General features: G+C 45.4%; 1 protein-coding gene and 1 pseudogene across 1 annotated transcript in view; one reads left to right on the forward strand and one right to left on the reverse strand.

Moving 5' to 3' along the window:
• Window positions 1–435: 435 nt before the first annotated feature.
• LOC148475081 (uncharacterized) lies at window positions 436–1,880 on the reverse strand (annotated as a pseudogene).
• Window positions 1,881–6,690: 4,810 nt separating this feature from the next.
• LOC148475082 (uncharacterized) overlaps window positions 6,691–12,811 on the forward strand; it is a 50,862-nt gene continuing 44,741 nt past the window's right edge. Inside the window, exon 1 of the mRNA XM_088457732.1 lies at window positions 6,691–6,768. Within this exon, the coding sequence (XP_088313858.1) occupies window positions 6,691–6,768 (78 nt within the window). The remainder of the gene's footprint in view (window positions 6,769–12,811) is intronic.

Here is a 12,811-nt window from a genome sequence, read left to right on the forward strand (position 1 = left end):
GTAGAGTGAAGCATTAACTTTGTGTAGTGTCTAATATATCCCTTACCTCATGTGCAACCTTCTCTGGGATATCTAGAAATATACCATCAGGGGTACAGTAAATGACACATCCCATTTTACACAACAAATCCCTTCCCAGCAGGTTAGTAGGAGCCGCCGCTGCCAGGAGAAAGGAATGCTTGGTTTGCAGCGGCCCGATAGCAACCTCTGCAGATTTGGTTAGAGGATAATGCTGCACTCTCCCGTTACTCCCATTGCTGGTACTGTCTTGTTAGTTATCTGTAAATTAGATGGAGAATTTAACACAGATCTGGTCACCCCTGTGTCTACAAGAAAAGTATGTTTAGTACCAGATATATCAACTGTCATTGTAGGTTCTTCTCTAGTATTCTCAGATAACCTGACTGGCTGTAGACTACAGGTATGACCTGACCGCTAGCATTGACTGTCACTCTCTAGCAGAGCATTCACTGCCACTATGTGAGCAGGTGATTGTTGGATGTTTCCTGAATTATGTGGGTGTCCTCTGTGTGTCATTTGGTGTTCCTTTCCTAGGTGGCCCCTACTTTTCACTTTACAGAACCTGCTTATGTGTCCTGTTTTATCACAATTATAACACCTTCGTGGTTGGTATGTGTTTTGTGGCTGTGCAGGTTGATATGTGTTGAGATCTTGTAATTGTGCAGGGAAATATGTGTTTTGCGGCTGTGTATATGAACCCTCTAAAGCCTGAATGCTCACAGCCATTAACCTTTCGCTTTGTGTCTCTTTTTTCCTAAGTATGTTCTTATCATGGTCTATTGCTGACTCTCTAAGAACATCTACAGTAATTCCTCTCCAGTTAGGCTGAGAGGTTTGCACCCTGGTTTTTAGAGTGTCTTTGAGCCCATCCATGAGTACCGTTATAGATACCTCCCTGTGGTGTATATCATCCTTTATATTTTCTATCCAAGTGTACTGAGATATCGTCTGCAGCACCCTGGTGAAATAGTCTGCTGCAGATTCACTATCTTTTTGTTTGATAGTGGAGATCTTGCTCCAGTTAACTATCACTGGAAAGTATACTGCCAATTGTGTTACTATACGTTGAATGTTAGCCTGATTATCCTCGTCAGTTAAGGGTACATCTTCATCCAATACACAAGCCGTGATAAACTTTTTCACGTCGGTATTGGGAGGAAGACATGCCCTTAACACCACTCGCCAATCTTTATTTGTTGGCTCATGAGCATTACCTAAGTCCTTAACAAATTTCTGATACTTAGCTAACTCTTTCCTAGGATCGGGAAAGTCTGACATTATGGAATGTAACTCTGCTCTCATCCAGGGGCAATGCATTGTTACATCCCTAATGGGAACTACACCCTCTCTATCCGGTTTCCCATGGGGAATAGTTATTGTACGGACCGGATGTATACCTGCTACATTGCTATGTTCAGGGTTAACTATGGGGCTTATGGTTTCAGTACTCTGGAGGTTCAGTCTCTTACTGCAATACACTCCACTACCCTCGGCAATCTCCTCTTCTGCTACAACTGGGGGGTCACTTCCTTTACTTGTTTCTGTGGTGCCTCTAACATATTAACAGTATGTGAAATGGCTGATATTACTGTGGGTTCATCATCTTCTACATACACATTTTCTTTATAGTTGCTTAGTACAGGGTACAAATTACTTGTCACATTTTTATTATTTCTGGCATCGGCTGTACCTTCACCGTCAACCGCATAGGGCAGTGGAGGTGCGCATGCGCCATCCCCTTTACCTTGGGAAGCACTACCTTGCGGTGTGTGCGCGCTCCCATGTGGCACATACACAACGCTGTTTTGCATCACATGCGTGCTCCCTTGTGTCACATGCGTGACGCTATTTTGCGTCATGCACACGCTCCCTATCGTAGCGTGCACGGCGCTGTTTTGCATCCCATTTACACCACTCAAACACGTGTTCCCCTTGTGCTGCCACAACTTTAAACAGTCATTGTATTTTACTCATTTCTTCAGTGATTTGACTAAACATATGCTATGTCTTACATTATCTAGTACCTCCAAATCAAAACTGCCAATGTTAGGGAAAGATTTTACAAATCCTTTGGTCATCTTGACCCATTCATCACAGTACACAGTAGCATACACACCATACTTCATATACATTATGTACCTGGCCGACCCTGTCGGCCCTTCCATGAGCAGCACATCATCGACCATTACTAGCGTTTGCTTAGCCCCCATTCCGGAAAATGCTTAGCAACTTCTCACTAGAGGATTTCGACTGGTGAACGATTTCAAAGAGCTACGTTCACGCACTCCTTCCCGTTATGTACAGCCGGCCCGCTAAGCGTTTCAGTCAGCTTACACAATGAGGAACAGAATAATGCCTATTGCAATCTACCCTGCTTGCGGCAAATTTATCCAAGCTTCGTCCACTCACTTCCTACTTTGAGCTACTCTCGCCTGGTAGAATTTAAGTGTTCCAATAACACTTACCCTTGCCAGTGATTTCCTCCCCACAACTACCCAAGTCACAATCACAGTTTACACAACTGTGTGGTCTGATCGCATTACCCCAGAGAACCTAACTGATCAATGGACTTTGCGATTACTATTGGGTGTTGGACCGAAAAACTACCGCTGGTTTTCTGTACCACAATATAGCTGCTTTGTATACTGGCCCTGTAGCAGTTTGCCTCATCAGACACCTACCGAGTTTCTCTTGGTTTAACATACAGTAACCTTTTCACATCACAAACACACGTTCACTTTCATATACCTTTGTTTTCTGCGCAGAAAAACTTTTTCCAACTCTAGCAGTGCAATTCAGAGGTTTTATCAAGTAATCGCTATGCATATAACAAGATTGTCTATCAAAACAATTGTTTAAACATGTGGCAGCAGTACAGGAAATACGTATACGCTATTGTGCGAATCGCATTTTAGTGCCAAAAATGACAATAAAAGAAACAAACTTTCCTCTCTTGTCCCCAGGTCCCTAATCAGCACTCCTTAAAATCACACAATAACGGACATCGGTTTCACAACACTGAATGGTAACAGGCTTTGAACACAGGGCCTGATTCAGAGCCGGACCCTCTTTGAGAGCGCATGCTCTGAATCAGGGCGTCCCTTTTTTTTTTTTTAAAGACGGCCTCCTGGCCGCTCGCATAGCTGTGGGTGACCACCCACAGCTTATGCGAGTGGCCAGCTGATGGTCGCGATGGTCAAGACCATCGCGACCATCGGTCTTGCGACGAGACCCTTTTTCAGTGCATTGTAAAAGCTGCTATTAGTACATGGTGCTCTGTATCTTTTTAGTGTTTGATATTAATGTTGCTTTTGATTGAAATCCCTATGTTATGTATCTTATGTATCGGTGTTTTAAATATATATTGTTGAAAGTGTAACGCTTTTTATGTATGTTTAATTTTTAATTTTTGTTAGGATTAATATATACCTTAATTGATCTCTGTATCCCAGCGCAGAATTTGTACATTCAAACTTTCAATGCCAACATTGATCTCCCAGTCTGAACCCTTTACCATCTAATACCCAAAGTATTTAAAACTTGACCACTGGGTGGACCACTCTGAAAGGAGGTCCAGATGCTAATAGGAGAGAGGAAATTACACCTATGTGTGAATTATTGTGTCCCAAGATAATTCTGACCACTTTTAGCATATAACTTTCCTAGGATATTTATTAGGGATGTAGTGTATATCCCACCACCAGACAAAATGCTGCGCCCCTATCCCCCTTACGATCAGGATACCAGCATCGGAAGTTAGGGTTAGGCACCACAGGACCACAGGGGGAGGTTAGGGTCAGGCAACGCCCTGGAAGGGTTAGGTTTAGGGTGCGGGAAAGGGGGTTAAGCACCCCCGGTGGGACTTAGGGTTAGGCACCACCTCGGGAGTTTTAGGGTTAGGCACCACTAAGGGAGTGTTAGGGGGAGGGAGAGCGGAGGGTTAGCCTACTTACCAGCCGGCATCGGGATTCTGATGAGTCGAGCTTCCAGAGTCGGGATTTCAGCTGGCGGTATTTCATACCCAACCCATTTATTAGAAGCTTAATTGCAACACCAGTATATCGGTTATAGCCTCACGCACAGTTTGATATAACACATGACAGTTTTATGGCATTTATATTCTTCCCAACAGAAGATACATGATTAGCATATGTTCTCTATGCATCAGTTTATCCTTATTCCACTTATTACATATTTCTTGTATTCAAACCTAAATTGGCAACCACAGTTCCCCAATACTGACATATGACATATTTTTTAAGACTCATAGGGCCATATCCAATTAGCCGTGGTAAATTACCGCGGCTAATTACTTCACCTGGGGCTATCCAATTAGACCCGGAGCTGTTACTTATCGGGGATTTGGTTTCACCTGCCTCGAGCAGGCGAAACCAAATCCCGAAAAGTGTTTTTCTCCCGATCACGGCACAAAAAATACATAGGTCCGGGACTTTTCGCGCATCCTATATATTTTCAGGAGAAAAACATAATTTTTGTGGCGTAATAAACGGGATTTAATTGGATAGCTCGACAAAAACATTGCCGAAAAATACCCGAACATTGGGGAAAAAAAAAACGTTTTTTTACGCCCTAAAATTTATTGGATCTAATTAGTGTCTTTGATACATACTTGTTTTCGGTACTATTGTTACCAACCAGCTAAACTAATTACTTTTAATATCGGTGTCTGACAGGGTGACAATTGGAGGAACAGACTGGATAACATTTGGTTAGTAATGTGACAGTCAGATGTTAATCTGATTTCCAACTCCTTGGTCACACTATGGGCTTCATTCAGAGGTGGCCGTACGGTCTACGACCGCACGGCCGCCTCGGTGTTTGTCCAGTGCGCATGCGCACAAGGGAGCTGGCTCCTTCGTGTGCATATGTGAGACCCGCTGTGGGTGTAATAAACCCACAGCCTAACGACCGAAACAGAGGCGGCCGGTCAGGATGCAAGCGGCTGCCCAGTTTCTGAGTGACCGCTTGCATCCTCCGACCGCCTCTGAATGAGGGCCCAAATTAATATGTGTCTCCTAAATGTGAAAAGAGGCTCATTCAGGAACATACAGAGTTAGGTACCATTTACTTGTCAAATGGTTAGAATGGCACTAGTCCTGTTTGTTATCCTTTCAGTAACCCACAGTCATTGTGCTGGAAAGTCGTTACACGGACGTTGAGGTGGGTCATTCTGACTGTTGTATATTTTATGCCTAATTTTGAAATTTTAAGGATGATTTTAGAAGATTATTAGTATATTTGTTCATCTTTTTTCCAGGATTTCTTCCCAACGGCTGCCTACAGCTATTTTTTAAGCTTTGGTGTAGCTTATTGTTATGGTTTTGAATCTGGAGCACTTTTTAGGCACCAGTGTCAAGCCTGCAATGTTTCAGGCGCTTATGACCTCCTGTAGCCATCTTTCGGTGCGATTACCAGGGAGTGCATGACAGTTTCTTTCGCTATTCTCCCTTCACCCTTACAGACTAATCTGCTACTTACTTACTTTTTGTTTGTATACATTTTTCTTTTTTTTACCTTATTTGTGTGATACATAGTGATCATTGCCTATGCTTATGATTACATTATGAGTGTAAATAAATTGAATTGTACAATTTACACGCGTCCATCTCCCTCATATCCATATGCAATAAACCCTTGGGGGGATCTATGGATGAGATCTTTTCATCCTGAAAATACTGGAAAGTCCAAAGAAACCCTGATGAGCCATGAAACATTACTTCACAAGTAAGTAATGGTACGCATTCGCTCTTCAACATCATATTACAATATTGTTATATAGAGAGGTTGGAAGATTTGCTGTTGACAGGGAAGACCAAAGATACCCTGATACATTTATCCCTACTTACAGACTTGTAAGTTGGGTACGTTATCGCTTTAAAGGGAAAGGCGTTATTGTAGACAACTTGAAAAACTATCATCCATATTATATTCTAACCACTAAAACTGTTTATGAATTTCGTGTATTTTTCTATGTACAGTATGTATGGAAAACACCAATGTGATTTAAAGGTGTACACCGAGACATCCAACCAATACATCTTGAGATTGTCAACCCACAAAAGGATTGAGTATTATAAAAAAAAAATCTCTTTTATAAGTCACATTGTTTAGTTGATATCCAGCGCCATTTTCACACCCAGAAATTCTTCTGTCATTTAAAGTCCTGGCCTACACGCTAACTGAGCATTTGGTGCAAAGCCTGGCATGGAAGCTGCAATGGGCGCATAGGTCACTTTCCCTGTGACTGCCTATCATCCCTGCTGTACTGTAGCTTGGTCTCATCCCCCGGGTGTGTTGCCGCTGACTTCCTGCCTGACCAACCTGAGGAGAGCTTCCCCTGTGGCCATCCCCGGAGAGCCAGCTCCCTTAATTAAATGAGTCTAGATACTACTGGGACTATCGCCCCAGTGGTGGGGTGACACTTACCAGTGCAGCCTTCTGCTACTACCGGCCGGAAGATTGCGGACAACGCCGGACCTCCTGCATGTGTGCCTCTGGTCCTCTCCTCCAGACCTTCTGCGTCAGTCCCACGTGTCCTCTTGTTGACTGGCTCCTTGTCTGCTGTTCAGGGGTGAGCATCTCTGTTGCTGGCTCTGACCTGCCACTTCATGGGCTGTGTGTCTCCTCGGGAGCTGCTTATTTTCCTCCATGGAGTCGTCTGCCTGGAGTTGCCGGTGGATCTGCTACTCCTGCTTTGCCAGCGGGGACCTGCTACTGTCTGAAGAGGTGAACAGTGCTCACCGAGAGTGAAGTCTCTGGAGTATGCCGCATCCCCCTGCATTGTGAGGTCTTGGTGGTGGCCTTCAGACACCTACTCTGATACTTATATTGTTTGTTACCCCTCTCTGTACTAACATATCCTCATATTCTCCTTTTCCTCCTCTCACTTGGCTCCCTGTCTTCCTAGTGTCCCTGCTCTCCCAGTTCCTTCTCTCCATTCTCCAACCCTTGCATCCTAGAGTCCTTCCCCTAGGGTGGTAAAGCTCAGCACCACCTGAACTGCATGTTGTGAGACTTCCTACTGCTCAAGGACTGACCATTCAGTGATGTATTGGGTGGTAACACATTTCCTGTGCTTTGGATTAGCCATATTGTTTTGCACTAGTAGCTAAATTTGACCAGTTACATATTTATTGTTACCATTTTTGATACTCTCTCTCATATTCAGTGTTTACTAGATTGGCTGCATTAACACAGATTTCTGCTAGAGTGTATTTCAATGCCTATCTTCTGGATATTGGACCTCATTCAGAGTCTCTCGCTAGCGCTGTGCGCTCGCAAGCGGCCCGATGGTTTGCGTACGCACATGCTTCATTCTGCGTGTGTGCAAACTACTCTGTGCGATTGCAGGCCACTCGCTCGCCCAGCAAAGACAGCCCAGTGAAATGAGTGACAGGAGAGGTCGTTTGTGGGTGGTAACAGGGGCAGGACACTAATAACTGGGGAGTGGAGGTGCGAACGCAGGCGTGCCTGAGTGTTTCTACGCCATTTTAGAGGCGTGCATAATTAACCCGCAGCGTCATAGTACACGTCACATGCCTGTTTTCTATACTGAAGTCCTCGCAGTGCTTGCGGTAGGGTAAGGCAACCACAAGCACTGCGATCGCTTCCGATTGTCCTCGATGTACCAATGTTTTAATACACTTCCTGGAGATGTGTGCTAGAGGCGGCTCTGCCTGTGCGATTGGGCGTATGCTGGCCGCTCGCTAAGACATGGTGGGCGTGCTTATGCCTTGGCGAGCGATCGTTTCCCGTGGCGTCACTTTAACAAATTTGCATTCGCTGGGTGCGAGTGACTCTGAATGAGGACCATAGACCGGTGGCATTTAGGGCCTAATGCAGACCCGCTCACGAGTGCTGAGCGCTCGCAAGTGGGTCGATGTTAGGCTGCTCTGTCGTGCGCATGCGCGAGACCCGGATAGCGACGGGGAAGCTGTCGCTCCAGGTCTCGCACCAAAGGGGGCGTGCTGTCGATGGTGAGTGACAGCACGCCCCCTTTGGTGGGCATGCCAGGGGCGTGGCTGGTCAGACAGAGGCGTTCCCATGGGAACGCCTACCGTCTGGGTCCGGCTCCACCGACATCACTAGTGATGTCAGTGGGAGTGTTTTTGGCTCTGATAGAGCCAAAAGCACTCCGGGCTTGCGGCAGATGAGACCCTACCACAAGGGTCTCGTCGCAAGCCCGATGGTCGCGATGGTCTTGACCAGCACGACCATCTTTTTGGATGCTTGCATAAGCTGTGGGTGGTCACCCACAGCTGTGCGAGCGGTCAGGAGGCCACTCCAATTTCAGCTAGGACGGCCCTGATTCAGAGCAAGCGCTCTTGTCAGAGCGTCCGGCTCTGAATCAGGCCCTTAGTCCGCCGGTCTATTAACTACATCCTGACCCCAGTAGGTAGGGTGATCAGATCATTTCTACTCAACACATTTCTATTCAGTAGTCCAAGATCCTTTTTCCCACATTTGGTGAGGTTGATAATCTCCACTACCAACAGAATCAGAGCTCTTTTTACCCCATAAAGATCCTGGGATCCCCTGTAGAGTCAGTATTGCCTCAGATGTTGGGAGTGGATTTAGCTAGTGCACCGGATGCAGTAGCTGGTGGACGAGCTCTACAATTTGAAAGTGTAATATGCATAAGCTTCGATGGCTCGGGAGCTGTAGATACTCCTGGGCAACTAATTTTTTGATCAATATTAGCTCTTTGACTCTGGTGTCCCATGCCATTTTTGTCCTTGAAGGTACCAGCACTGTATATGCTCCATCTTTAGACCAGGGACCCTCAGATGCTGTTACGTGCATAAACTATTCTCTGCTTATACGCTATTGCCCAGCTTACATTAGATATACGTTTAGTATTTTGACTACCGAGACACCATTATTTGAATACGGAGTTGTTTCTTTATATATAAGCCACCTAGTTTAGGAAGCTTACTAAGTATTATTCTCCAATTAACATGTCATGTGCTCACAATCTATTGTACATTTACTATTGAAAGTTCAACTCTTTCTATTGGCTGATCATTATTGTCTTTAGAATTACAGGGAGTATATCTCCTTTATTTTAAGATGTGTTACGAGTTGTTATCTAGATGAGGTAATGTTAATGTGTACCATATTATTTTTCTTTTACAATATTTTTTTTTCTTATGGACATTTTTGTTTATTTGCACCCATTCTCGGTTTTTACTACCCTATATACTTTGACCCTATCCACTCAGTTCATCTGCTTCCCCCCCTCACCCCCCCACAACCAATACTCTGATTCTGACTATAATCCACTAAGAGGACTTTCAAATGTTTAATAGTCTTCCACTTATATTAGCTAACTGACACTTTCATATCCCTATTTTTGTGCATCGTATGTGCTGTTTTAATTAACCAAGGGCTCCAATGTCATCTGTTATGTTGGGTTACTTAAGTGGGCTGATAATTAAAGGAAGAATTTATCAGTATATTTGTCCATCCCTGTTTTATACACTTTTACAACTTTCTCTTTCTGGTATTTGGGGCCATTATCTCTGAGTTGATATCGCTTAGTACACTTTTTAGTATACGGTATAGTGAATTGTATAAGTTTTGGGGAGTAGTTTACGGTGAAAACTGTGGCTCCCCCTTATTTTCTTGGTTGGGAAAATTAGAAAATGTTAGTGGAGGAAGATTAGCATCACATTACGCATTATATTGCATATTATTATGATTTTACTGTGGTTTTCCATTACATATTATATGCAATCACATCGGGCTCGATACAGTATGTTTTACATAGCATTACAATTTCATTGCAGACTTCCATTATATGTCATATGCAATATCTTTTATTGTTTCTTGATATCACCGTTTCACTCTGACTATTGTACTCATCTCATTATGTCTTGTGTGATGTTTTTATTAATTGAGCTGTTGGATTGTGATGCTTGTGCTTCAATAGAAATCAGTTAAAAAAATAGGTATTTTGATTAAATAAAAAGTCATAGAGAATAGAGAAGGAACTTTTTAAAAATTTTACAAAGGCTTAAAAAAAATCAACAAAATTGACACCTGTGTTATTGCTAATATCTTTACAAAAAATCTAAAATTAAACTTTGTTGACTTAAGTACATTCTTGCCAACTCTCCCTGACATAGTAGCAATCTCCCTCTCTCCCTGAAGAGTCCAGCAATCTCCATGAATGCACCTTACCCCCATTATGTAGCTGTTATATTAAAAAACAACAGAGATATTTACATCCAAATGGGATCATTAGTATCATCTCCCTACATTGGTATAAGGCACAATGGCCCTCATTCAGAGCCGTATGCTCTGAGCAGAGTGCACGCTCTGAATGAGGGCCGCCCTCCATAATTATGGAGCGTCCTCCTGGACGCTCGTATAGCTGTGGGTCACCACCCACAGCCTATACGAGCGTGCAGTTTGATGGCCGCGATGGTCTTGACCATCGCGACCATCGCCACTGCGAGCCGGAGCCTGCGGTTGAGTTTTTCAACCGCAAGGCCCGGAGTGATTTTGGCTCTATCAGAGCCAAAATCACTCCCACTGACATCACTAGTGATGTCAGTGGGCCGGCTTCTGACGGTAGGCGTTCCCTTGGGAACGCCCCCGTCAGGGAGGCACGCCCCCGGCACGCCCACCAAAGGGGGTGTGCTGTCAATCAACATCGACAGCACGCCCCCTTTGATCAGACACAACGAGCGAAGGAAAGTCCTTCGCTCGTCGCGTCTGGCGCATGCGCACGACGGAGCTCCCTCCATCGTCCGCATGCGCAGTGCACAACATCGACCCACTTGCGAGCGGACAGCCGCTTGCGAGTGGGTCTGAATCAGGCCCAATGATCCCTATGGCTACAGTACATGCATTTTTTGAAAAGTATCAGTGTGTTTTCATCAACTCGTAGATCTTACTAACTGCTTTGGGGCTTGTTTACATTTGGATGTAAGTAACGTTTATGACACGCCTCTCACATGTAGCAGTACACGCCCATCACATGTATGACACACCTGTCAGATGTATCAGTACACGCCCATCACACGTATGACACGCCTCTCACATGTAGCAGTACACGCCCATCACATGTATGACACACCTGTCAGATGTATCAGTACACGCCCATCACACATATGACACGCCTCTCACATGTAGCAGTACACGCCCATCACACGTATGACACGCCTCTCAGATGTATCAGTACACGCCCATCACACGTATGACACGCCTCTCACATGTAGCAGTACACGCCCATCACACGTATGACACGCCTCTCAGATGTATCAGTACACGCCCATCACACGTATGACACGCCTCTCAGATGTTGCAGTACACGCCCATCACATGTATGACACGCCTCTCAGATGTATCAGTACACGCCCATCACACGTATGACACGCCTCTCACATGTAGCAGTACACGCCCATCACACGTATGACACGCCTCTCAGATGTATCAGTACACGCCCATCACACGTATGACACGCCTCTCAGATGTATCAGTACACGCCCATCACACGTATGACACGCCTCTCAGATGTTGCAGTACACGCCCATCACATGTATGACACGCCTCTCAGATGTATCAGTACACGCCCATCACACGTATGACACGCCTCTCACATGTAGCAGTACATGCCCATCACACGTATGACACGCCTCTCAGATGTATCAGTACACACCCATCACACGTATGACACGCCTCTCACATGTAGCAGTACACGCCCATCACACGTATGACACGCCTCTCACATGTAGCAGTACACGCCCATCACACGTATGACACGCCTCTCAGATGTATCAGTACACGCCCATCACACGTATGACACGCCTCTCAGATGTTGCAGTACACGCCCATCACATGTATGACACGCCTCTCAGATGTATCAGTACACGCCCATCACACGTATGACACGCCTCTCACATGTAGCAGTACACGCCCATCACACGTATGACACGCCTCTCAGATGTATCAGTACACGCCCATCACACGTATGACACGCCTCTCACATGTATCAGTACATGCCCATCACACGTATGACACGCCTCTCAGATGTTGCAGTACACGCCCATCACATGTATGACACGCCTCTCAGATGTATCAGTACACGCCCATCACACGTATGACACGCCTCTCACATGTAGCAGTACATGCCCATCACACGTATGACACGCCTCTCAGATGTTGCAGTACACGCCCATCACATGTATGACACGCCTCTCAGATGTATCAGTACACGCCCATCACACGTATGACACGCCTCTCACATGTAGCAGTACACGCCCATCACACGTATGACACGCCTCTCACATGTAGCAGTACACGCCCATCACACGTATGACACGCCTCTCAGATGTATCAGTACACGCCCATCACACGTATGACACGCCTCTCAGATGTTGCAGTACACGCCCATCACATGTATGACACGCCTCTCAGATGTATCAGTACACGCCCATCACACGTATGACACGCCTCTCACATGTAGCAGTACACGCCCATCACACGTATGACACGCCTCTCAGATGTATCAGTACACGCCCATCACACGTATGACACGCCTCTCACATGTATCAGTACATGCCCATCACACGTATGACACGCCTCTCAGATGTTGCAGTACACGCCCATCACATGTATGACACGCCTCTCAGATGTATCAGTACACGCCCATCACACGTATGACACGCCTCTCACATGTAGCAGTACATGCCCATCACACGTATGACACGCCTCTCAGATGTTGCAGTACACGCCCATCACATGTATGACACGCCTCTCAGAT

This window comes from Taudactylus pleione, unplaced genomic scaffold (genome assembly GCF_031769625.1).
Source record: "Taudactylus pleione unplaced genomic scaffold, aTauple2 ptg000781l, whole genome shotgun sequence".
NCBI lineage: Eukaryota > Metazoa > Chordata > Amphibia > Anura > Myobatrachidae > Taudactylus > Taudactylus pleione.